Below are 27700 nucleotides of genomic sequence, written 5' to 3'. Positions count from 1 at the left end.
TGCAGTGAGTAAATCGCTGGCCCTGGAGTCGGGAGGACCCGCTTGAGACACTTAATACCCACACAAAAATACTAGTCGTGTAACCTTGGGCAAGTTACTTAACCCCAATTGCCCTCCAAAAGGCAAAAAAAAAAAAAAAAAAGAAGTCAGAGCTATGCCTTAGGAAGATTAGCTTTGCAATTGGGTGGGGAATATGCTAAAAAAAAAAAAAGAGAGGTTCACAGCAGAGGTTGCAAATTAAGAGGCTATTAAAAGAATCCAGTTGCTCAATGTTAAGAGAGTATGATTGAAGGCGGGGACAGCATGAAACTAGGTGAGGAGAGGATGGATGCTAAGATATTGTGAAGTAAAAGAAAGAGATTTTAATGATTGATTAGAGATGAGGGTGAGGAAACAGGAAGATTCAAAGTTGCTCCAGAGGCTTTAAGAGTGAACGACAGAGAAGCTAATGATGCCATCAGAAGAAATAGGAAAGCTGGCAGAAAGGGCAGTTTTGGGAGATCAGGTTAAAAGTTAATTTTGTCGATGTCGAGTCTGACATGCCTATGTAACATCCTGGTGGAGAAATCCAGAATGTAGTTGGAAACATTAGACTAGAGTTCAGGAGAGAGATAAAGGTAGAAATATGTACTTATAGGACTCATCATCATAGAGATAATAATTGAGCCTATGGGAACAGACGGGCATGTAAACGGAGAAAGTAAAGATAGAAGGGAGAAGAAGTAGCTGTTGTTCAGCTATTTCTGATTCTTTGTGACTCCATTTGTGGTTTTCTTGGCAAAGATACTGGAGTGGTTTGCCATTTCGTTCTCCAGCTCATTTTACAGATGAGGAAACTGAGGCAAACAGAGTTAAGTGACTTGTCCAGGGTCAGACAGCTAGTAAGCATTTGAGCTGACTTTGAACTTAGGTCTTTATGACTCCAGGCACTCTATCCATTGCACCACCTAGTTGCCCAAGAAGGTAGTTAGGTGTTATTTTTTTTTTATTAGCTGGGCTAAACCAGGGTGATAATAACTGACAGGCCACAAACCTGTTGGTGATTTAGGGGAATATCTATGTGGGTAGGTGAGAACAGTTTATTCCAATGACCACAAAGATGGCTGAAGCAGATTCTGTGGAGTGTTTAGAGTTGGCCACTGAAGATGTCAAGGTCTTCCACTGCATCCTGGGCCGTTACTGGTCATCTTCATTCATCTTGCCACTTAACTTTGATGACTTTGGAAGAGAGAGTGAGGCCAACAACTTTGCACAATTCTGCCTCACTGAAATTCAATTCACACATGAGTCAAGATTACCCCCACATGCCATTGGTCTCCAAAAATGAAGGATGAACAAGAGCAGCATGACTGTACGTGTGGTAGGAAGGTAAGGAGAGAACAGTTAGATAATGGTGGAGTCTATTTGATCTTCCTCAGGAAATTTTGTCATCAGCAGCCTATTCTGCCCGTGCTATCTAGGGCTACCCCAGGCTGCAGGATCAGGGAGTAGGAGATGGAGTGAATGAACACAGTATTTTTCAGTTTCTTAGCAGCAAGCCAGGCTCTTTTTTTTCCTTCTCCCTTCCTGTTCCACATTCCCCTCTCCTCCTCTACTCTTTCCCCTCACCATCTTCCTTCTGCTTTTATTAACGCCACCTCAACCTCTACTTCATCCCCCCCCCCCACTTTCCTTTTCCTGGTCCCTCTCCCAACTCAACAATTTCTCTTGGACAGATGCCCCTACTAAGTTGTCACCTCCTAAAAGGTCATCGAGAACTACGCTTGGCCCACCTGCTGCTCAGCTTCATTACCATGGGATATGTTTGGCAGGAAGGAGAGAAGAACATTCCTAAGGTAAGAGGTAGGGAACTTGGACTCTCTTCTTGAAGTTGACCATTGATGGGCCTTAAGCTCATTAGACAGATTCCATGCCATTGTTATTCTCTACCATCACCCAAAGGAGTCTCTGTTTTTGTGTGTGTTTTCTTGGGGAAACTTGGAGAGGGAATGGGGAATAATGAGATGGTCAGGGTTCCAAATGCCACTTATTGGAGTTATCAAATCAGGCTCGTTCAACCTATATTTTTGACCTTCAGAAGGAAGAATGATTCAAAGCAACCCCCAAGAATTATTAAAAGCATGCTTTTTTTCAAAGCACTTAAAACATATCATCTCATGTGATCCTCTAAATCCCATTTGGAAGATAGGGTTCATATTATCTCCATTTCACAGATGAAGCAGCCAATATCTCAAGAGATTAAATGACTTGACTAAGGTCACACAATTAGTGACTGTTCTTAAAATCCAGACCTCATGAATCTTGGTCTAGTGATTTCACCAGTACAATAACATAACACACAAAGTCAATAATGATGATGGTGATGATGACAATGATGATAACTAGCATTGATAATGCTTTAAGGTTTGCAAAATACTTTACAAGTGTTAACTCCTTTTAATCCTCACAATAACAGTGAAAGGTAAATATTATTATACTCATTTTACAGATGAGGAAACTGAGGCAGACAGAGGTTAAGTGACTTGTCCAAGGTTACAAAGCAAGTAAGTGTCTGAGGCCAGATTTGAACTTAGGTCTTCTTGACTCCAGGTCCACTTCTCTATTCATGGTGGTATCTAACTTCCTGCTTGCCCTTACTATCCTCCTAATCGGCCAATATGCTTCTCAGTTGTTCCTGTATTCAATCTATCCTTCATCTAACCTCAAAAATAATCTTCTTAAGGACACGTTTGACTATTTTATGCCTTACTTAGAAATATTTAGTGGTTCCCTCTCTATTGCTTCTTGCATAACATATAAATTTCCCAGCCTAACAATCTAGTCCTTCCACAATCTGACTTAAACCCAACTTTCCAGGCTGATTTTATGTGACTTCCTTCCCTATATTTTATGTTGTAATCTAGACAAATTGAACAAACTTTCCCCTAAACTCCACATTCCATCTCTCACCTCCATTTACTTGAAATACTCTCATGCCTCCTTATAGAATTTTAATTTTACTTCAAACCTTTGCTCAGGGACCACCTTCTCCATGAGGACCCCTTTAATTCTCTTAGCTGTTAGTGACATCTATCTCCTCAAATTATCTTGTGTTTACTATCTGTCTACAAATGGTATATCCTCCCAGTAGAATAGACATCTCTCTGGGATAGGGATGGAATAATTTTTGTCTTTATATCCATAGTGCCTAGCACAGTACCAAACAGATAGCATGTATTTAATAACTGATTTTTGAACCAAACTGAAATAAGATCAAGGGCTGAGAATTCTATCTCTGACAGTAGCAGTGCAGGACATGTTAGAAGTAAACATGGCTGTCTTCTGTGAATTGATTTCAGACACATTGTCTCCCATAAAATCCATGTTCAAAACCCTGTCAACATCACTGGTGACTCTTCCCTATCCCTTGCCAACCAGTGTCCAAACCTATTCTATATCCTACATATTAGCTATGCTCTCTACTCTGTTTTATTTTAGTAGAGGCCTAATACCACATGACTGGACTATTACAGTATATTTCCATCACTTCTGCTCCCCATTCTTTCACTGGTAAGGATTTCCTTAATCACAGATCTAGTCATCGTACTTCTCTGTTCAAAACCCTTCACTGTTCCCCATTTGTCCACAGGGTAAAATCCAACTTCCTCACCCAGACATTCAAGGTCTTCCACTGCCTGTTCAACTCAACCTTTACAACCTTTTCTCCCTTTCAACATCCCATCATGTGATGGTACATTCGGTAGAGTGTAAAAGTTGGAGTTAGGAAGACCAGAAATTCAAATACTGCTTCAAGTACTTCATAGTTCTATGACCCTGGACAAGTCACATGACCTCTTTATGCCTCAGTTATCTTATCTGTAAAAAGGGAATAATAATACCTATCTCACTGGGCTGCTGTCAGTATCAAATGAGACAACAGGTAAGTGCTTTGCAAACCTTAAAGAGATACATAAATGCTACTCATTATCACATTCCAACTAAGCCTCATTCTTTATATATGCCTCATGTTTTTGTGCCTTTGTGCCCTTATTCATGCTCTTTTCTTTCTTCCTTTCTCTTTCTTTCTTCCTTTCTCTTCCTTCCTTCCTTCCTTCCTTCCTTCCTTCCTTCCTTCCTTCCTTCCTTCCTTCCTTCCTTCCTTCCTTTCTCTTTCTTCCTTTCTTTCTTTCTTCCTTCCTTTCTTTCTTTCTTTCTTTCTTTCTTTCTTTCTTTCTTTCTTTCTTTCTTTCTTTCTTTCTTTCTTTCTTTCTTTCTTTCTTTCTTTCTTTCTTTCTTTCTTTCTTTCTTTCTTTTCTTTGCTTTTTGGAGGGCAGTTGGGGTTAAGTGACTTGCCCAAGGTCACATGGCTAGTTTTTGTGTTAAGTGTCTGAGGCTGGATTTGAACTCAGGTCCTCCTGACTCCAGGGCCGGTGCTCTATTCACTACCTTGCTGCCCCCATGCTGTTTTCTATGCACAACTTCAATGCCATGAAGTCTTCTTTGATACCTCCAAGTAAGCAATGTCCCTTCTCCCTTTGAACCTCAAGTCTTCTTACTTCCCTCCTGTAGTGACAGTTACCTTAATTTCATGGTCTGTGTACCATTAACTGTCAGCAACTTGAGAATAGGGACTCCCTCCACCCTTTTTTTTTTTTTTTTGTATTCTCAGTGCTTGGCACAGTGCCTGGCACATAGAAAGTCCTTAATAAATGCTAATTGTCTGACTGTGTACCTCACATCTTCCTATTTAGACTATAAATGTTATTGGAACCTTTTAAAAACAACAGATACAAAGCTGTAAGCTCTTTCCTAAGCAGCCTTTACCACTTCTAGGTTATCACACAAATATCTTCCCATCATTGTAAAGTAGTACTGATTTCAGAGTCAGAATATTGACTCAGCTCTGACACTTGCTAACTAGATGTGACCTTGATCAAATCAAGAATCCTAGAATGACCCAAGTCCAGAGTAAGAAAGGACCTCAGTATCAGCTAGTCAAACACACCTGGAAAAGGGTTAGCGTATCACTAAAAGATCACCCATCCTCTTCCTAAGCACCCCCAATAATGGCAAAGCCTCTCTGTCTATCAACTGTGCTAAGTGCTAAGCTAGGAGGTAGGAGGGATTCAGACCTTAAATAAGCCAGGGCCTTTGTTCTTAAAGAGATCATAATGGGATAGGAATGTTAGTAGTCAGAGAGATGGATTGGAGGTGGGAGAGGGTGAAGGTAGAATGAAGTATAAAAAAGTTATCACAATAGTCCAAATTGATGATCAGGAGGGCCTGAACTAGTATGGTGTGTGTGTGCGTGTGTGTGTGTGCGACAGAGATAGACAGATAGAGACAGAGACAGAAACAGACAGAGAGGCAGAGGCAGAGAGAGAGAGAGAGAGAGAGAGAGAGAGAGAGAGAGAGAGAGAGAGGTGGGAGATAATTGTTTCCATGTATCTAGCCAAAATAACGTCCTTTCAAATTCTTTCTACCACTTGTTCCCACTTATGCCCTTTAAGACCTAAGGGGATAGATTTAATTCTAACCTAGACTGCCCCCCACTGCCACTGGGGGCCCCTATGACAAGGGCCCATGGGGTTTCCAGACTGTCCATCTGCCTATGTCTGTGTCTGATAGGTTCTGCCGAGAAACTTGGCTCTTCCCTTCGTGGAAGTCTCCCGAACCTTGGGTCTGCCCCCTGTCCTGGTGCACTCAGATTTAGTCCTTACAAACTGGAAGAAAAAGGATCCAGATGGGTAAGTTTAGCAGCAAGTATCCCTGGGATGGAAAGAAAAGAAATTCAATTAGAGGTGGGAATTTGTGGATGTGAATCTTTGCAGAACATTGACCTACTCAGTAAAGAAGGTACCTAGGGAATGATCTGGATGCCTGGTGATGCAGATGAGAGAGAGAGAGGGGGAGGTGATAGAGAGAGGGGAGAGAGGGGGGGGGAAGGGAGAGAGGGAAGAGAGAGGGAGAGGGAGGGAGAGGAGAGGGAGAGAGAGAGAGAGAGAGAGAGAGAGAGAGCTTTAGTAGAAACAAAAGAGAAAAAATGATTATGAGCCTTCAGGTACTCAATGTATTAACAGATGTATGATTTTATAGACTCAAAGATTGGCATTAGCCCTTTATATTCTTTGTTCTCTACCATCTTGGCGTAAGGTACTGTCCCGGGAGTATAATAAGTTCACATCATTCCCCCAGAAATCCTTGTTGCTAGATAATTCTTGACCCAGTTGTATGGACAAGACTCCCTGGGACCCCCAGTATCCACCTTTGCTCATGGAGTTCCCTATACCTATATTTGGATATTTGGCGTGACAGTCCAGAAGCCAGTCCCCAGCCCTTGTGCCAATCCTACAAAACTGGGTCCTAGGTTAATTGGTTCTTTTCTCTGCTCTTTTCTCCCCACTTGCGCTCTGCTCCCCTTATCCCTGAAATCCAGAGTTGTCATTTACTCAGTTCTAGATCCCTCCACAATCCATCTTCCTTTTGTCTTCCCCTTCCTTCTTACCCTGTGGAACCTCTTCTTAGTAAAGGTCTCTTCCTTGTGGATCTTTTCATCTTCTGGTGTGCATAGAAACCAGACATTCTCTAGAAGACAGTGTTTCTTCCATCCCCATCTTGAGTGTGGGTTCTTCCTTTTATGTGCTGTGTAGCCCTGGACCAGGAAGGGCTTGGTCTCCTGCTTACACCCTAATGTCACCTCCTTTTACTACCAGAAAATGAGATAATATTTTCAAAGTGCTTAGCACAGTGCTTGGCTTACAGTAATTCATGAATGCTCATTTCCTTTCCAAACCCCTTCCCCCCAGTACTCTGCAGCTCTTACTTGGGGTGTCTTCAATCTCTCTAGGTTATCCTTGTTCTTATTATCTTTAGGTCACTCTTTTCTCCTTCCCATGGAGTTCAGTATCTGACTGAGGGCTCTCTCTATTCCTACCCCTATCTTGATACCTGTAGGCTTCAATATACATGTCCATATGGATATTCTGTTCTCCAAGTTTAACTCAACTCTTTTTTTCTTTGAGGGGGCAAGGCAAGGTAATTGGTTTTAAGTGACTTGCCCAAGGTCACACAGCTAGTGTCGAGTATCTGAGGCCAAATTTGAACTCAGGTCCTCCTGATTCCGGGGCTGTGCTCTATTCACTGCACCACCTAACTGCCCTAAACCAGTTCTCAAGAACTGTATTTTCTCTCTCCCTTTGATACTCACAGACTGGCTATACCATAAATCTCATTAAGCAAGTAAGCAAGGAAGGAAACCAGCCCTTATTCAATGTCTTGCTATATTCCAGGTGAAAGCTAAGTCCTGGAAAAGGCCTTAACTTAAAAAGGCCAAGCTTTCCCCACTGCATCTGGGGCCATCTCTAGTCCTCCTGACCTATGTCTTGCCATATTCTCTGATGATTCTGGAGGACAGAGTGAGGCTGATGATTTTGCATGGCTCTGTCTCAAATCCAATTCACTTGCAAAGTCAAGACATCACCCTCCTCATGTCATTGGTCCTCTGAGAATGAATAACTACAATACACCAGGCACTACGTCAGGCCTCTGGGAAACAGAGACAAAAGTAAACCCCTTTCTTTAGTACATATAATGAATCTCATGAACAGTTGCACAATTTGAATTCATACCCCATGTTTTCATTTGGCTGGAATCAATCATGTAACTTCGAAGGATGTGAATTCAAATACATGGGACTACTTCTTGTGATTCATTGCTTGCATTTATCATGATGACCTAGCTGTATATATCAAACTCATAAACAGGGAGAGGCAAACCACACATAACTGGGAGAAAGGGAAGGCATTAGCAGATACAGGGACCAAGACCTCATGGAGAAGGAAGTACCAGAGCTCAATTTTGAAGGAAACTCTGTATTCTGGGAGGTGAGGAGAGAGTTTGCCATAACTATAACCCTTCCATGGGCTTGTGCTCTCAGAGACCCCTTTCTGATCCCAATCCTGTCTTTTTATCTCTCTATGTTTTACTGCTCCTAAACCTATTCTTTATCCATACTGTGACCTCCAGTACCTCTAACTCTCTCTCTTTTCCCAGCTCAGTACACTATTCTGGCCTTACTTTCCTTTCTTAAATCATGACCCTTTTGTTTTCTAGTTAAATGGCATACTGTACACCTTTTAAGCCCTTGCTCCCTAGTCCTATTGACAATTCTTCTTGCCCTTGATCTCTGCCCCTGCCCATTTGAAGGCAAGATGGGACAGACAGATGGACTTAAGGTCAGGAAGACCTGAGTTCAAATACCCTTTCTGATACATACTGGCTATGTGACCCTAGGCAAGTCATTTTACTTCCCAAGCCTTCGCATAACTTTTAAAGAGAATAAGATAATAGCAGAGTAGATGATAGGCTACATTGGCAGAGGTAGCTTTATCACCAGGAGTTTCCTAAATAAATGAGATCACATGTTGAGCATAACAAAATAACACACACTCACATGACTACCACCAATTTAGGGTATTGGTGGAATTGATCTCTCTATAGACTTCTAGAGAAGGTAATTGGTAGATTGAGAATGATTGACTTAAGTCAGTGGAATCATTTCCCAAGAGAATCATAACATTCATTTAGGGAATTTATCCACTTTAAATTCAGAACCTAGAGGTCCTAGGGCAAGGCTAAGATAGCTAGGTGCTTTTTTTTTTTTTTTTTGCCTTGTGGAGGGCAATTGGGGTTAAGTAACCTGTCCAAGGTTACACGGCTAGTTTTTTTGTGTGGGTGTTAAGTGTCTGAGGCTGGAACTGAACTCGGGTCCTCCTGACTCTGGGGCTGGTGCTCTTACTCACTGCATCACCTAGCCGCCCCGACTAGGTGCTTTTGGCAAGTGTGCATTTTAAAGTGAACTAATGTAGCTCAAACTTTGATCACCACCTTGTGGCTTTCACAAATATGGCACCCTGAAGCAACTTTCAAAGGGCAGCTAGGTGGTACAGTGGATATAGCACCAGATCTGGAGTCAATATCTGAATTCAAATGTGACCTCAGACATATACTAGCTGTGTGACCCTGGCAAGTCACCTAACCTTATTTGCCTCAGTTCCTTATTTCTAAAATGGTGACATGCTGGAGAAGGAAATAGCAAACCCCTCCATTATCTTTGCCAAAAATATCTCATAGGCAACAATATCATAGACATCCATGAGGTCACAAAGAGTCAGACATGACTGAAAGAATGAAAAAGCAACTTTCAAGTTAAACCTCTAATATAAGCAATATCATCTTTTTGGAACCCAAGAAATTTCATATGTGCACTAAGTATTACAATAAATTAAGGATTCCCTTCCTCTCCCTCTCTGACTCTACTTTCTCCTCCCTGCCTCTGTCTTTATGTTCCTTTTTTTCTATCTCTCTTTCTCTGTCTCTGTCTCTTTCTTTTCTTTCTCTTCCTCCTTCCCATCGCTCACAAACATATATATGCCCTCAATTCATTTCTTCATCAACAGCTTTCTGCTGGATGTCTCTACCTGGTATTCCACTGGCATCCTAAACTCAAAATATACAAATTAGAACTGGAAATCTTTCCTTCTAAACCTATCTCTTTGTCTAAACTTCCCTATTTCTAGTGAGGGCACTACTAACCTCCATTATCAGGTCTTGTTGATTCTGCCTCCATATTATGCATCCCCTTTTCTTCCTGTTTTGCCCAACCAGGAGATGATCACTCTTAGTCAAATTTACTTACATTCAAATTCTCATTTGGATTATTCTATTACACTCCTAACTGGCCTTCATGTTCTGAATATTTCCCTTCTCCAATTCATCCTCCATGTAACATCCAACATAAATCCTCTGAAGGCTCAAGTTTGACCATTATTCCTCCACTCAAATGGTTCCCTATTGATTGCCTCAAGGACAAAGCACAAGCTCTTCATGGTATTTCAGATTTCCCACAATCTGCCTCCATCCTACCTTTTCAGCCTAATTTTGTTTATTCTGTATTCCAGTCATTCTGCACTAGCAGCTGATTTAGAACTCAATTTGATGCTATGTTCACATGTGAAACACCCTTGGTTCTATGAGGAAAGTGTTGATTGCACTAGAAGGGATTACTTCATAGTTGCTTCAGGATGCCTTATTAAAGCTAGCCACCAGGTGGCAATCACAGCTTGAACTCTGTTCTTGTAATTCAAACAATTTGCAAAAAACCACCTCTGTCCAAGCCTTGTCCCCAGGAGCCTTCATTTAAAGTCTAGGGCGATGCATTAATTCCATTAAAAAAAATCCTCCAAACTCTCTTGCTCATCCATTTGAGTCAAGCATATTCAGTAAATCCTCAGTTGGCCTCACCTTGTATTCATTTTGGTGATAATCAGCTTCAGCTCATGGATTTTGCCTATAAGAGACTTCAACAGGTTGGCTTTGGAAGTGCCTTGAAGTGTCTACCAGGCAATTGACTCCATGTCTCTTCCTGAAAAGAAGGAGATGCATGCTGTTAACTCCTGCCCTCATATGCAGTACTTGAATATACATACTGATATCATATATATATATATATATATATATGTGTGTGTGTGTGTGTGTGTGTGTGTGTGTGTGTGTGTGTGTGTATATATATATATGATATGGGAAACTATGACCTACTAATCCATTCTGCTTCAACTACCAAAGGATATTGACATCACTTGCAGATGTTTCACTTCCATGTTCATAAACTCTAAAATAACTTTATCTGATCATAATATCTTATCATTCCATCTTCATGCCTTACGACACATAACGCTCCTCTGCATACTCATTAGAATCTCCATTCTTTCTACCTGCTCCACTCTTAAATTCTTTCTTATACCATCAGTCCTGCACTGGCTATACTCTCTTCCCCTCTCTATCTTAACTCCTTGGGAAACCAATTCAACTCACATTATCCTAAATTCTTCAATCCCCTGTCCCTTGTCTTATCACTGACTGGCCAAACCCCAACTTTGTATTATTCCTACAGTCTTCCTCCTTCACTCCTATCCATATGCTGTGCTATGGGGCTGGAAGAAATTACAAAATTTTGTTGATTAGGTCCACTACAAATTGCCAGTCCTTCTTATACCTCCCCATAGATTTATTATCCCATTATCTACAACATCTTTTCCAAACCTATTCATGTCTCCTCAAAACTCCTGTGACACACTTTCCTCTTGCACATCTCTGATGAGGACCTCCCCTCATATCTTTCAGAGAAAAAAATTGAGAGAGGCCATTTGCTATGAGCTCTGTCTTATTCCTTCTTCCTCATCTCACTTACTTCACAGAGACATCTTACTCCATTATCTTTTTCTCTGTTGTTCATCCTTTGTTTTCAAAGACGACCAGTGACAGACATCATGGGGGTGATGGCTTGACATGCCTATGAATTGGATTTAAGGGAGACAGAGTTGCAGATGAAAAGATGCCCTTTCTCCTTGACAAGGCCATCCTCTGTATGTGCACATTCGATTCCATCTCCTGTTTTCTCTAGTTCTACCAGATTACCTCCACTATGATCCTCTCTACCCCTGTCTCTCGATTTCTGCCTCTCTTTATTTTTGTCTGTCTCTATTTCAATCTGCTTTTTTCTCAGTTCATCTCTGTCTTTCTCTGTCTCTCTCTCCCATTTACCTTTAGTAAAGGCCCTTTCCCCAGCTCTCTGAATCTAGGCACTAACCAAGCCCTGTAAAATTGAAGCATTATAAATGTGTGTGTCTGTGAGAGAGGGAGGGGGTATATTTGATTACTGCATTCAGTAGGTGCTTAATACATGTTTCTTAAATTGAATTCCTCATATTTTATTTCCTTATATCTTTTTGACCAATACCTGAAACTTGAATAGACCACTGGAAATCAGGTAATTACCATACTCTAAATTGCTATTTCTATGTCCTACTTAACATTTTACAAAGCACTTTCTCATACTTTGATCCTCACAATGACTAGGTGCCATTATCCCTATTTTACAGATGAGGAAACTGAGAAAGAGGAATAACTTTTAGAAATAAGGGTGACAGTCATGCCATATTTTACCCTAATGTATTGTGTTTGGATCTGGATGCCACAGTTTAGGAAGGATACTAACAAGTTTGAAAATGACCAGAGGTGGGCAACCAGAATGGTGAAGGACCTTGAGTCTTTGCCAAATGAACCCTGATTGAAGAAAGTGGAGATGTTTAGCTGGTGAAGAGAAATGAGGCTAACAGGGAAGTGTCTCTCCTTAAATAATTGATGGACTGTCCTATGGAAGAGTGATTAGATTGATTTTAGTGTCCCCAGCAAACAAGACTAGAAACAATGGTCAGAAATAAAAAAAAAAAAAAACTCTAACAAATTTAAGTTTGATATAGGAAAAACTTTCCAGCACAGCTATTTAAAAATAGAATGGTCTCCTTTGGAAAGTAATAGTTTGGACCTTGGTGACCATTTGTCAGGTGTTTTGTTATTAGGATATTTTTAGAAGACGCTAGGTGATACAGTGGATAGATTTGAAAACCTGGAGTTAAGAAGACCTGAGTTCAAATCTGGCCTCAGATACTCACCAGTTCTGTGACCTTGGACAAATTACTTAACCTCTGTCTGCCTCAGTTTCCTCATCTGCAAAATGGGGATGATTATTGCACCTATCTCCCAGAATTGTCATGTATCAAATGAGAAAAAATTTTGTAAATGGCTTTGTAAACCTTAAAGAGTTATTTAAATGTCAGAATTATTTGGAATAGAATAATAATTAGAAATTATTTCAAATAGAATAGTAATTATTGTTATTGGTGGAGGGCTTAGATAGCCATGGAAGTCCCTTCCAATTCAAAATTTGGAGATCCTATGCTTCCCGATAGTCTTGAGAAGCAGCAAAAGTGTCAGACTCAGGGGAAGAAGAGGACGGGGAAGGAGAAGGTGCATTGCTTTCTGAGTGTATGATTTTTTTTTTCTTAAGGAACTTGGACACCATTATCTCACTTCCAGGAGGTGAGAGCCTGAAGGGCTTTATCCTAGTAACTCTTTTGGTGGAGAAGGCAGCAGTGCCTGGGATTAAGGTACTTCCCCAACCAGAACCTTGCTCTATCTATAAGATGTAAGCCTGATAGCTTTGTTTAACCCTAATCCCCCACATCTACAATTTGCCTTTCCAATATTCTCTGCTAGCTTCCGATGGTTACTTATGGCCACTCAGAGAGCCAAGACCCAACTCCCTAGTAATTTTGCCTTCCATTGAACTAAAGCACTAAAACTCATGTGATGTCAGAGCTGGAAGGGACCTTAGAACACAAGAGTGTTATATAGAATATTATGGCTGGATGGGACTTTACAAGACAGAATGTTAGAAGAGAGAACACAGAATAGTAGAGCTTTTTGAAATGAAGTTAACCCTAATCTTATAAGGGGAAGAAACCTAGAGAGCTCACAGTCCTAGCAGCGTAAATCTAGAGCTAAAAGAGGACTCCACTTCCCTCATTTAACAAATGAGGAAACTGAGGCGGGGGTGTGTGAGATGCCTCAAAATAGGTCACTTAGTAAATGTCAGAGGTGGAGCAAATTAGTGGTATTTGGAACTAAGTAACCTAGTTGTGGGGGGGGTGGGGGGGGGAGAATGTGCTGACCCAGGCTTTGATACTTAATATCTGTGTGACTTTTAATGTATCACTTACAATCTCTAAGCCTCAGTTTCCTGATCTACAAAATGGTGGGGTTGGATCAGTTTACCTATAATGTCTCTTCTAACTTTAAATGTATCCCCATGAACCTATGATTCTTAGACGGTTATTCTTCATGTCCAGTTATAAACCCACTGACCCAACTCAAGTTTAATTCATTTAATTCCATTTTAATTCCCTCCTGCCAGGAGGGAAGCACATGAACACATATCTTAATGATACAAAGTGTAGCAAGACATAAGAAACTAGTTTCATAGTTGACTTTATTTTTAAGTGCAATGATTTACCCCTCATCAGCCCCGCTGCATAATTCTTTCAATTACTAACACACTTTGGGGGGTGCTGGAGCTACCTTGAGTTGATTATTATATTTTCAGTGTGAGCATTTACATGCCAGAAAATACTATGTTCTCTTCGAAAATGAAGGACAAACACAAACACAATAACAAAACAGGGTGTAATTTATTGTTTTCTTGATTTTCCAGATTTAAGAAAAACAATAGTGAAAATGTTAATAATGAAGGTTAAACTTAAAAATGTGTCATGGGTTTTCAGAGAGCTGATTATTAAACTTCTGCCAGCACACCCCTGTGGATTAGTTATTCTGTCGCTTCATCTAGATTTTAAGTTCTTTGAGGGCAAAAACTATGTCTTATATTTTCTTGCATTCTCCATATCCCCTAGGATAGTGCCCTCTACATAGAAGATACACACACACACACACACACACACACACACACACACACAACCTTTTGTTGATTGAGAAATAAAAATTTGCCTTAGTTTAATTTGGAATAGGGTTAGGGATTGATTTAAGATGATTTGAATGTAAGCTTTGTTTACTATTTTTGCGATTTGGTGTAATCATTCAATTTCTTGGTTACGTTCATCAGCAAATTTAAGGCACTGATTAAATGATCTCTAAGGGTTCTTCTAACTCTAAAATTGCTTCTCTCTCCATGGCTGAACCCTAGCCCCAACATGAATTTCATCCCATGATCTACATACAAATATTTCCCAGCTTCACTCAAATCCCTAAGCATGCTCTTTGCAGACACAGATCTACCCTGGCCACCTTCCTCACAAAACTCAAAAATGCTTTGATGTAACATAATAATCACTCTTGTTTGTATAGAGATTTAGGGTTAACAATGGCTCTGTGATGCAGGAAGAACTTTTCTTATTTTCACTTTACAAATGAGAAAACAGACCGAGATATAAAGGTTTATGCTGCCATCTGGCGGTCAATTTGGGACCAGATTCTAGGTCTTCTGACCACTCAAGGCTCTCCTTAAATTTATTTCCAGTTCAGATTTAATGAAGCGTTTCTTGAGTCCCTTGGCTGTTAGCATTCTCTCCCAATATTACTTACTTATTATTTTTTGTTGGTATATGCTTAATTATATTTCTGTGTGCAGTCTTCCCCATTAGAACATAAAATCCTCTAAGATAGGGATTGTTTCATGTAAGTCCTTGTATCTTCAGCCTCTATTTCAGAGCCTGGCCCATAGCAGGGGCTTACTAAGTGCTTGTCTATTGAATAACTTGACCATTCAGACTACTTGAGTTTTACTTGGCTAGAGACACAACTTTCTGTTACAACAGCCACCGCTGATGTACTGCCGTATAGTATTTGGTTAGCTGGACTGAGAGCTTCATGAGGACGGGGCTGGCATCTTATTTAATTTTTGTATCCTCCCAGAGCCTAAAACAGCGGTCTGAACCTAGAAGGCTAATGAAGATCCATAGATCTTTGTTAAAGTTGAATGACAGTGGGTTAGAACTAAGTTGGCAGATAGTAGGAAGCAACATAGCTGAGTTCCAACCACAGAACTCCTCTAAACAGATCTAGAAAATGCTCTAGACAGAAGCCTGATGGGGAAGTCTAGAAAAAGTCACAGCAAATCCTTTGTTTGGCCCAGATCAGCATAGGGAGATAGAAAAGAAAGTCTGAGAATACTGAGGACTGGATTGGGGCAAGAGCACAGTGCACGTGAGCACTCTGGTGCTCAGAGAAAGACTGTGTGCCCGGGCAAGTGGAGGTCCCAGACCTATACTGGAGCACTGCCAGAACTATACTGGGGTACTGTGTCATGGACAGGTAGCAAAAGGCATCTTTGTCACCCTCTCCTAAGTTCTGGGTCACAGATCTAGAGGGAACCAAGAAGGAGATTTTCACACAGGAATGACTTTCCCCAGTAGGGAAACCTTACACAGTATCTAGAAAAAGGAAGAGGTTCAGAAGCCAGAAGTAGAAATGGCTTGGTTCAATTGAAAGAAGCAGAGCAGGGTCTCAGTTCCAGCATCCAGCGTGACCTGTACTGTGTTTCCCCGATAATAAGACACTGTCTTATTAATTTTTTGGGACAGAAAAACACCAGAGGGCTTATTTTCAGGGGAGGGCTTATTTTAATGAACACTGACAGCAATTTTAATAAACAGGTAAATGTGAACAAAAAAATGTACCTTTATTCAATAAGCAAATCACTGGGGAAGAACAGGATGACGCGCTTACTGCTGCAGCTCTGATTGGATGCAGCTCAGAGGGCGGTGTGCGTTTTGGGGGGGGGGGCGGTGCATACAGAGGGTACCGTAATGTAGCGTGTAGCACAGGGGATCACCTTCACTACAGTAGCAATCTCAATAGGGCTTATTTTCGGGGGAGGGCTTATTTTAGAGGAATCTTACATAGTAAGGGGAGGGCTTATTTTCGGGATAGGTCTTATTATTGGGGAAACAGGGTAGCAATCTAAAACCAAAAAGGGGAGGGTCTCTAGTTTTGTCACTCTGAACCAGCAAAACTTGAAAGGACCTGAGTCTAGCAGCAGTCTACTTTTTTTTTTTTTTTAAGCAATTGGGGTTAAGTAACTTGCTCAAGGTTACACAGCCAGTTATTTCTGGGTGTGGTGCTAAGTGTCTGAGCCCAGGACTTGATCTTCAGGTCATCCCAACACTGGAGCCGGTGCTCTTACTTGCTGTGCTACCTGGCCACCCCACAGCAGTCTACTCTTGCCCAGAACCACCCCCAGATCAGGAACTTGCAGAGCCTAGACCAGAGGGGCAGTGATCAGACATTTTCCCCTAGATCAGATTACTTTGAGAGCATTGAAAGCTTTTAGGTCCCCATCCTATAAGTGGGAACCAAGAATAACCCAACCCTCAATATCCCAAGAAAACAATAAGTTATTGTGGCAACAGGGATGCTCAAGATACACATATAGAAGAAAATAACTCCCAAACATCTATAAACAAAGCTTCAAGCTTATTCACAAACTCAACTAGTTAGTTAAAAAGGGTTTTTTTTTTGTTAATAAATGAAGTGAAAGCACTTGAAAAAAAATTGAAAAATAAATGAAGAATATGGAAGAAAAGTTAGAAAGGGAAGCAGCAATTTGGCATAATAAGTACAAAATCTTGCTTAAACAACAAATTCCTTGAAAAATAGAATGTGACAAATAGAAGTCAATAACTCTATGAGACAACAAGAAATATTAAAACAAAGTCAAAAGGCCAGAAAAATATAAAAAATAAGGCATCTCATTGCAAAAACAAATGACCTGGAAAACAAATTGAGGGGAAAAAACTTAATCATTGGACTATTTGAATGCCATGACCAAAAAAAGCTTAAACCTTAATATTTCAAGAATCCTTAAAAGAAAACTGCCAAAGGGCAGCCAGGTGGCTCAGTGAGTAAAAGCACCGGCTCTAGTGTTGGGATGACCTGGATCAAATTCCGGGCTCAGATACTCAGCACCACACCCAGAAATAACTGGCCGTGTAACCTTGAGCAAGTTACTTAACCCCGATTGCTTTATAAAAAAAAAAAAAAGAAAGAAAACTGCCAACATCTCTTTGAACTAGAGGTTAAAGTGGAAATAGAAAGGATCCACCAGCCACCTTTTGAAAGAAACTCCAAAATGAAAATTCAAGAAACATCACAGTCAAAATCCAGAGCTTCCAAATAGAAAGAAAATATAAAGAATAAAAATATAAAGAAAAAATTCTATTTGCATAGAGAGATAGAAAGGAAATAGAAAATAGAAATAGAAAATGCAAATAGAAAGAAAAAATTCAAGTACTGAAGAACCACAGTAGAATCACACATGATTTAGCAACTACTACTCTGAAGGAGCAGAAAAGTTGGAACACGATATTTCAGAAGGCAAAGGATATGAGCTTACAGCTAAGAAAATCTTACCCAGCAAAACTGTATAATGCTACAAGGAAAAATGGATCTTTAATGAAACACAGAACTTTCAAGGATTCCTGATGAGAAAACCAAACTTCATAGAAATTTTCAAGCTCAAACATAGGAGTGAAGAAAAACACAAAAAAGGTAAACATGAATGAACTATGACAACTGACTAAATGAGAATGTCTCTTACATTCAAATATGGGAAGATGATACATGTATCCCCTCTGAGTTCCATCATCATCAGGGGTCATAGAGAGAGTTCAATTTGACAAGGCCGGAGAGTGGTTCTGTTTTGTCTTAATGATTAAGAGAAGAATGGAAAGAAAGAAGAAGAGGAATACACTGGGTGGGGCAAAGGAGAAGAAGACAAAGGAAGGTTAGGGAAAATGACCTCATATAATTAGGGTGCACGAGTAGACACCTATTTAAACAAAGAGTGGGGGGGGGAGGAGCTGATACTTCAACCTCATTCTCAACTAAAGTAAGAATACACATACACAGAGTTGAGAACAGAGATATTTTTCATTCAATACAGAAATAGGGAGGAAAAGGGACAAGAGAGGAGGGGGAATTAGAGGGAAGGTAGATTAAGAGACATATAAACCCTAAGCAAAAAATAAACCTGCAAGAACATACAAAAAATTTATAGCTCTTTTGAGGTGACAAAGAATGAGATTCTGAAGAAGTACCCATCAATTAAGGAATGGAAGAACAAGTTATGGTACATAAATGTGATGGAACATTATTGTGGCATAAGAAATGATGAAGGAATAGCTTCAGAAAAAAACTTAGAAGATTTATATTAACTGATGCAAAGTGAATTGAACAAAACCAGGACAGCAATTTATACAGTGACAACAATTTCTTAAAGGGAAAATTACTTTGAATTAGAAAGTCTTATCAATATAATGACCAACCAGGATTCCAGAGGAAAAATTGAAAAGAAATGAAAAATATGGAAGAAAAGTTAGAAAGGGAATCAGCAACTTGGCATAATAAGTACAAAATCTTGCTTAAACAACAAATTCCTTGAAAATTAGAATGTGACAAATAGAAGTCAATAACTCTATGAGACAACAAGAAATATTAAAGGCCAGAAAAATATAAAAAATAAGGCATCTCATTGCAAAAACAAATGACCTGGAAAACAAATTGAGGGGAAAAAACTTAATCATTGGACTATTTGAATGCCATGACCAAAAAAAGCTTAAACCTTAATATTTCAAGAAACATTAAAAGAAAACTGCCAACTGATAGAGGCAGAATCAGAGTGCTGGATGAGATAAATATGTATATAAAAAGAGACATATACACACATATAATATATAAAGAGATTACATGTACATACAAATACACATATATGTATGTACACATAACATATGACTTAGGATATGGCCAATGTGGAAATTCATTTTGATAGATTTGTTTGTAACAAAGTTTGTTTTTCTTTAATTCTCAAGGTAAGGGTGTGGGGTTTCAGGTAAGAGGGTAAAAAGGCAGATTTCTGATTCAAATATATATATATATATATATATGATTTTTAAAAAGTTGAAGGAAAGAGACAGGTTGTTCCCCTGATTCAATTCAACAACTATATATTGAATACCTACTTTGCACCATGACAAACTCTGTCCTGGGTATAAAGTTTAAGACAAGGTCCCTGGTCTCAGGAAGCTTACCAGAAAGACAAGAACATGTAAAGGATGTTGAAGTGGGCATCATAAAACTGAGGTCTGACTTTCTCATTCATTAACAATTCGTCATTGGACAAACTGAGGAAACACTACTCTCAGATGACCACCTGCTCTGTACTTTCTAGTCTTAGAGATTTCCTTGAGGCATTTAGAAATTAAGTGACTGGACCGGGGTCACACAGCCAATACTATTGTATATGAAGAAAGTAGGACTTGAACCTAGGTCATCCTTTTTCTGAGGTCACCTCTCTATCATAACATGCTACTTTTCTGGATATGAGATTAGCCTTCAAATAATTGAAATACCATTATATAGAGAAGTGATTAGATTTATACTGTGTGGCACCAGGGGACTGAGAGAGAAGCAAAGAAAGTTTTAGAAAGACAAATTTTCTCTTCATTCAAGGAAAAGATGCCCTAAGTAGAATAGGTTTAGGAGATTCCTTTTCCCTGGAGGCCCTTAAGCCAAGGCTGGATGGTCACATATTGGTGACATTATAAAGGGAGAAATATTTAGGTATGGATTAAACTAGATGAACTCTGAGGCCCCGTTCAGATCAGATTCCCTGATTCTAGATAGCATTTGAAAGGACTTTGTGTGAGAGACACCCCTTCTCCCTTCCACAGCACCCTGAAATAGTTAAAGAATAAAGCAAAGCACATAGTAGGTAAGGATAGCTGTCAGTGGCATATTAGAAAACCTCTGGATTTGAAAGTAAAATAATTTGCATCTGAAATATGTATTCCCTGTACAACCCTGAATAAATCATGACCCCTCTCTGAGCCTAAGTTTTCTCATCAGTAAAATAAAAGAGGTTAGATTAAATAGATATTCCTGGAGGCCCCTTCTAGCAATGATGTTAGAAAATTACTGAGTGTCAGAATGAATAGTATTTAAATATCTTATGGCTTTCATATATATAAATATAATATATGTCACTCATTTATTTCTTCTCATATCAGATTTATATAAATCCAAAGTTCTGCTTATAATTCCATTCTAATTAGTTTTTTTTACCGACTGAAGTCTCCCTAGTAAGAGGTTAGCATTGAAAACAGAATTTGAAGTCACTCTATACTGAACTTTTTCCCCCTTTTATAAGAATTTGTATCTATAAGTATGTCCACTTTTCCTGATCTCTCCTTGTTCCTTGCTAGGGCAGTTACAGACCTTAGGGCACCTTAGGACTCTATCATGTGCCCAGCAAATTCTAATATATGCACATATATGTATGCATACATATATAAACAGTACATGTGTGTATACATAGACATGCATATATGTACACGCAAATATATGTATGCACATACATAGACACACATATAAACATACCACGTATATTATATAAATGTATATGCACTACATGTAGCATGTGTATGTATACATATACCTACATGTGTACTGTGTGCATATATCTATATATACACTGTGTGTAGAGATCTATATGTTTATTATAGTAACTTTATATATTTTTCAATGTATACATATATAATTCTTCTTTCCTTCCTTTTTTCTTTTTCTTCTTTTCTCCCTCCCTCTCCTTCTTTCTCTCTCTCTCTCTCTCTCTCTCTCTTTCTTTCTTTCTCTCTCCTCCATCTTTCTCTTTTTCTTTCTTTATTTTTCTCTTTCCTTCCTTCCTTCCTTCCTTCCTTCCTTCCTTCCTTCCTTCCTTCCTTCCTTCCTTCCTTCCTTCCTTCTTTCCTTCCTTCCTTCCCTCCTTCCTTCCTTCCTTCCCTCCTTCCTTCCTTCCTTCCTTCCTTCCTTCCTTCCTTCCTTCCTTCCTTCCTTCCTTCCTTCCTTCCTTCTCATCATGGCTTAGCTCCCAGGCTCTGGGCTTATAAAGACTTGTGTTGAACCTTTGAGCAACCCTTCCTCTCCTTCATTCTCTGGTTGGCTCATTTTATTGCTCCCTTGGACAGTCAGGTGATCCCATGGATGAATGCTGAATCTGGAGTCAGAAAGAGCCGAGTTCAAATTTGACCTTAGTCACTAGCTGTGTGATTCTGGGCAAGTCATTTAAGTCTGTTTGCCTCAGTTGCCTCATCTGAAGAAGGAGGTGGAGAAGGAAATGACAAATTACTCTAGCCTCTTTGCCAAGAAAACCACAAAAGACATCATGAAGAGTCAGACATGATTGCAAATTGGCCAGATCATTTATATTTGGTCAAAGGGCCACACTTGAGGACCACCTAGAGGGCCATGTGTGGTCTCAAGGCCTCAGGTTCCCCAACCCTGATCCTAGAGTTTCCTTCGAGGTTCTCGGAATCAAGTTAAAATAATTCGTATCTAGGCCTACATAAAAGAATCTCCAGTTCTCCAGTAAGTACTCAAGGTAACAAAGGACTTTTCTATCACCCCCCCCCATGGAACCTGCAGAAAACATATAAATAATTCACAATCACCTATAAACATTTGATTTAATTTTCCTCTTCTTGTAAGTCCCATATCCTCCCTAAGGTGCTCCCTCAGAATTAAAATACTATCTTGGGGTTTAGACTGCCTAAATAAACTGGAGTATGAAGAAGAGATTCTAACCATCTCTCTCCCCCACCCCTACCCTTGCCAACATTTTATTGAATTCCACTGTTAATCCAAGGATTTATAGAGACTTCCAGCCTTATGCTACTACTCTATGGTCTTGGATCTTCCCCAGAAGGGAAATGAATTTTGGATGGATAGAGAGGTGATCTCTTTTCCATTGGTACCTTCACTGTCCTAATAAAGCATGGAAATAATAAAGAAGAAGGCTAAAAGTGGGATCAAAGTTTTAGAGCGGGAAGAGGCTATTTGGTTCAACCCCCTTATTTTACAGCTGAGGAAGCAGAAGCATAGGGAGATTAAGAACTTCAACAATGTCATACAGGTAGCAGTTATCAGAGGTAGGATTTGAACTCAGGTCTTCTCACTCCAGAGCTAGTATTCTTCATGCTCTCCTGCCTTACTTAGCTCTCTTGTGCCCCTACTTTGTGCATCAATTCCTTGATGTTCTTCTTGGAATGAAGCCGCAGGTATGATTCTCTTACTCCCAAGAAGCTGGGGCTGCTCAAGAATTACAAAATCTATAAAAATAGCTTTGGTGGGAGAGTGCACTAACCTCTGGGTTAATGAAGATAGGGTCCCTCTTGTAAGAGATAACTCTACAGCTGATTTACTAATGGCAGAGGCATATTGCTAGTGTTGTCATTCATGTATCTTTAGAGAAGGGCCCTGATGCACCAGAAGGTGGTGCTATAGAGCACAGAATGCTTAACTTGAAGCTCATAATGGCAGGTTTACACTTTTATACTAGACAGGGTTTCTGGTAGAGCACATAGCTGCTGATATTGAGAGAAAAGAGCCATAGAAAGGGGAACCTAATATCCAAGAGGTTGACAGTTTCTGAACTCCAGTCTTTTGACTGAAGGAGAAAAGGTTTCCTGGAGGGTGTCAATTGTCTGTAAAGTTTGGACCCAGCCTTCTAAAAAGTGAAGGGATAATGACCCATCAGTACCAGATTCTCGGAGAGAAGATGCTCATATACATCCTCCCTTACCCACAATGGCTTCCGTAATTATGCAGCTAGAAAGTGCTAGATCTGAGAGTGGAGTTTAGGCCTTTTGATTCAAATTCATGCTGCCAGGCTGCCTCTCAGAAACATCTCCAACAGAGATGGGCTTATAGGGGTGATGCCTTCATGTAGGTGCAGGATGGATTTCAGCATCACACCAGGAGACAAGGAAGAGAATCAGATGCAGGGGAGGCTACTGGGGGCCCCAGCAACTTTACCCCAAACCCTCAAGATGTGTGTACTTTACCCCCATCTGTCCCTCAGGCACTGGCTCAGGCCATAAATGCAGTCCTCCAGTCCAGTGATGATGATCTACTCCAGGCCTTGAAGCAGCTGAAGGCATCTGTTGCTGAGATGACCAAAGCCTTGAGACAGATGCATGGTACGTACATGCTCAGTTTGGAGATCATTCAAGATCCCGGATTTTGTCCAGTAAAAAAAATTACTTGAAAAATATTAATGAGAGTAGAGTCAGGCCTCAACAAAATAGTGATGTAAGTAAAATGTAGCCTTAGCTTATGAGTCTTTCTCTCCCCCTGGTCCTCATATTGAATGTGTGTCTTCTGGGTCCTGTTTCTAAAAACTTTACTCATATCATACAAATAATCAATATTTCTATAGCATTTCAAGTATAGAAACATTTTCCTTATTAAAAAAATCCTATGACAATAGGTCATGCAAGCTTTATTATCCCTGTTTTAAAGATAAGGAAACTGAATCTCAGAGAAGTTAAATGACTTGCCTAAGGTTACATAACTAGTTAAATGTCACTAACAGGATTTGAACCCAGGTCTCCTGACTTCAGGATCAATTATTTTTACACTATACTACCCAACATCCATTGGTTGTTATAATCACAATCTTCCCCAAAGGAGTAAGATGAGAAAGGAGAGGGAGGTATCATTATTCCCATGGGGTATTTATATTTTAATAGGAGAAATTTAAATCTTCAAGATATTCTGTTTTGGAGAATAGAATAATTAATTGTATGATTCTAGGCATCCTGACAGTCACTGAGCCTGAATGTGATATTTCTGAGGAGCTTCTTGTTACCTCTCAAGTCACATTGGGGAACTGCCTATTCTGATACGGTTGGTTTTGGAAGGGTAGAGAACCTTGGAAATATACCTGGTATTTACTATAATAAAGACTTGTGTGTTGAAGGTGGGAGTGGAGAAAGGATTAGATGTTAGAAAAGACACAAGATTTTTTTTTTCCTTCAAAAGAAGTTTTCCAAGGCAGTGCTTCTCCCAAGGGCTAAGAGCTTCTGGAAAAATAAATTGTATGAAGGAAGGAAGATGGATGGGGAATTTTCCAAAGTCATTTCTCTTTTCAGTTTGCTTTTACATCCCAATTCTAAGAAATGAATGTTTTATCTTGAATAATTAACCAATGAAAAACAGAGAGAATCTCTGTGTTATCTAATCTGTTTTGCAATCCTTATTTCTGCTCCCCATAAGTCTTTTTTGTCATCAGTAATAATTCACTTTTGGTTTTTATATGTATCTCTCTAAAGCCTAGCACAATGCCCAGTATACTATAGGTGCTTAATAAATGCTTGCCAGTTGATTGATTCACATTTCTATAACACTTTAAAGTTGATGAAGTTTCTATAACCCTCTGGGGCAGGAAGTGTAAATTTTCATATCTGCATTTTATATAAGAGGATTGTGAGGTTCAGAAAGAAGTTAAATGTCTTGCCCAAGACAATATGGAAGAAAACAGACATCCTGACTCAAAATCTAGGGCTCCTTCCACTGATGATACTATAGTTAGGTGGAGATGTGGCTAATAAATATTGTTGCCCAAAGAATGCTCATGCCTTGGGTTATTGGTTTTGTTCAGAGTTCCCTCCCTTCAGCATTACAAATTCCAAAACGACATAGGTTCTTTTTATTTCTGCAGCAACAATTAGTTCTTCCTTGTTGGTCAGAAGTAAGTCAAGTAGCATTATTTTCTCTACTACTTGAACTATGAAGTTGTCAAGAATTTTTCAGAGATTCTGCATTTAGTATTAAAGTATCTGCTTTTAGAAGAATGATACTCCTACCTCCTACCAGTTACTTATACAGAGTACATACCTAAAAATGTCTGCTGAACTGAATTAAATTTGCTGCTTAATTTGTTGTTGTCATTAATGTTGTCTTATTCAAAATAAATTTAGACATTAAAAAATGCCTAAATATGCCCCATTTAGAACAAGTGCGTTTTACCTCTTTGTCAGCTTTATGGTCTGTATTAGGGAAGCATCATCCATAACCTCCATCTGACTGAGTTATCTGCAACAGAACTCTTATAGTTTTGTCACTTTTGCTTTTTGTCTCCTTTTATCCTCACCATTCAATTGTGCTAGCCTCAGGGGTGTGGATTCCCAGGTGGGCATATATCTTACTCTTATTTAGGCTTACTTTCTTTCTCTTTCTATTAACTCTGTTTCTTTCAAACATGATATACTCCTCTCCATTGCCTTATTTCAGTCATGCACCCCAACATACCAAATCAGTTATGTCTGTGAGATGGCATTTGCCACCTATTAATATTTCAAGGTAATATTATTTGTTATCTATATTCTATGCTTCAAACTGTTCCTAGACTCCTAAGTTATTTATACCTGCAAATTATTGGGCACTTCTTTCATTGTGATACAGCTTGCTAGCTACTACACATATTGGCTTCTGTATCATCAGGTTTCAATGTTTTCTGGGTTTTCTTTTCTCCTTATTTAAAATTTGAATGTAAATCCTTCCTGATGAGTTTGCTAAATTTCCTGCTAAACATTTTCTTTCTATATTTACTCCACTATTTATCTGGTATCATAAGCAATGTTCCAGAAAAGCAAATTTGAAATGCAGTACTAAAAAAAGTTCACATTACATAACTATAACTTGTAGACTGCTTTGTCACAGAAAGTGTAAGAGGTAAATATATATGTCATTCCCATTTCACACATGAAAAAACTGAGACTGACAGCTTCAGATAACTTGTTCATGGTGCACTATTAATATAATGAATGGTGGAGCCAAGATCTGAGCCCAGGTCTTCTGACTCCAAGTTTAGAATGCTTTCAAATTTACCTTTTTTAAAATGAGGCAATCAGGGTTAAGTGACTTGCCAAGGGTCACACAGCTAGTAGGTATCTGAGGTCAGATTTAAACTCAGATCCTCTTGACTCTAGGGTCAGTGCTCTATCCACTACACCACCTAGATGCCCCATTGCCATCCTTTCTTTATCTGCATAGACATATGGTCACTTGAGAGGGTACCATCTTTTCTACTTGTTGGAGACACATGTGGATCTCAAAGTCATGTTCTTAGACGACAGCCCAAGTAATCTAGTCTGGACCAGTTCTTATCAGTATCCAGTACCTTGGTCAGTTCAGATAAGTTTTCTTCCACCCTTTTACCCCCTTTCTTCCTGCTTCCCACAGAGAATGACAGACTTGTGGACCTCTGCTGCCTGATGAAGTCCCAGTTCTCCTGAGAAATTATTCCTCTCTATGACTCCAATTCAGAAACAAAATCATATGATTGATTTGATGAGGGGATCACAGACACTGTAGGGTCAGAGTATGAGGGTATAAAATTCTATACAAGATGTCTTGGCTGCAGAGTAACAGCGCCACTAACTCTGAATCAATTAGGTCATAGATGCAGACATGGGGAGGGGGTCTCCATGTGTGGCAATGGACACAAACCCTAGTTCAGTAGAATGTATGACTACTCTCAATGCACTATGCTTCCATGCATAGATTCTCAGATGTCCATCGATAAACATATTTAATACCTCCTATGTGCCAGGATGTGGGCTATAATCATAGGCCTAGAATTGGAAGGAGGCTTAGGTATCAAGTGATCAGTCACAAAGCATTTATTTATTTAGCTTTTTGGAGAGGGGAAGGTAGGGCAGTTGGGATTAAGTGACTTTCCCAAGGTCACGTGGCTAGTTTTGTGTTACGCTTCTGAGGCCGGATTTGAACTCAGGTTGTCCTGACTTCAGAGCTGGTGCTCTATTCACTGTGCCACCTAGCCACCCCTAAGAAAGCATTTATTAAACACCTATTATGTACTAGGCACCATAGTAGATGCTGCCAATAAAAGACAAAAAATGAATTAGTCCTTGTCCTCAAGGAATTTACATTCAGGTGGGAGAAGGAAGGGAGAGAAACATGCATGTAAATATGTGTATATATATATATATATATATATAAAGCATATTTAAAATAAATAAATTCAGCATAACATGGGGGCATCAGTAGCTGAAGAGATCAGGAAAGACTTTCTGTGATGGGTGTTCTTGCTAGAGCAAAGATTTGAAGGAAACAAGGAATTTAAGAGGTGGAGTGAAATTGCGAGTGCATTCCAAGCAAAAACATGAATGGGAGATGGAGTGTCATGCATCATAAAAGCAATAAGCCCATTTTGGTGAATGTGTAGGATGTGGTATTTCCAACAATAAGATTGAAAAAGGGAAGTTGAGGCCAGGTTGTAAAGGACTTTAAAAGCTAAACAAACCAAATTACTCATATTTTCTCATAGAGGCAACAGGGAACCACTGTAATTTGTTGAATAGAGAAATGACTAGAGATCTAGTCCAATGCCATGATTTTATGGTTTAGGAAACTGAGGCTGGGTTGCAATCTTCATCAATGGAAGGAATTT

At 39.5% G+C, this 27700-nt stretch overlaps 1 protein-coding gene across 1 annotated transcript in view; it reads left to right on the top strand.

Moving 5' to 3' along the window:
* The window catches only part of IDO2 (indoleamine 2,3-dioxygenase 2), a 53960-nt gene that overhangs the window by 1490 nt on the left and 24770 nt on the right, over positions 1 to 27700 (top strand). The window contains exons 2-6 of the mRNA XM_069075849.1: positions 1716 to 1835; positions 5608 to 5726; positions 11792 to 11806; positions 12887 to 12986; positions 23306 to 23423. Of these exons, the coding sequence (XP_068931950.1) occupies positions 1716 to 1835; positions 5608 to 5726; positions 11792 to 11806; positions 12887 to 12986; positions 23306 to 23423 (472 nt within the window). The remainder of the gene's footprint in view (positions 1 to 1715; positions 1836 to 5607; positions 5727 to 11791; positions 11807 to 12886; positions 12987 to 23305; positions 23424 to 27700) is intronic.

This window comes from Petaurus breviceps, unplaced genomic scaffold, assembly GCF_028583685.1.
Source record: "Petaurus breviceps papuanus isolate PSGF00001 unplaced genomic scaffold, PetGlider_PUasm1.0 90919, whole genome shotgun sequence".
NCBI classification, from domain to species: domain Eukaryota; kingdom Metazoa; phylum Chordata; class Mammalia; order Diprotodontia; family Petauridae; genus Petaurus; species Petaurus breviceps.
The sequence above is the reverse complement of the archived record's forward strand: the minus strand, read 5'-3'. Positions and strand labels throughout refer to the sequence as shown.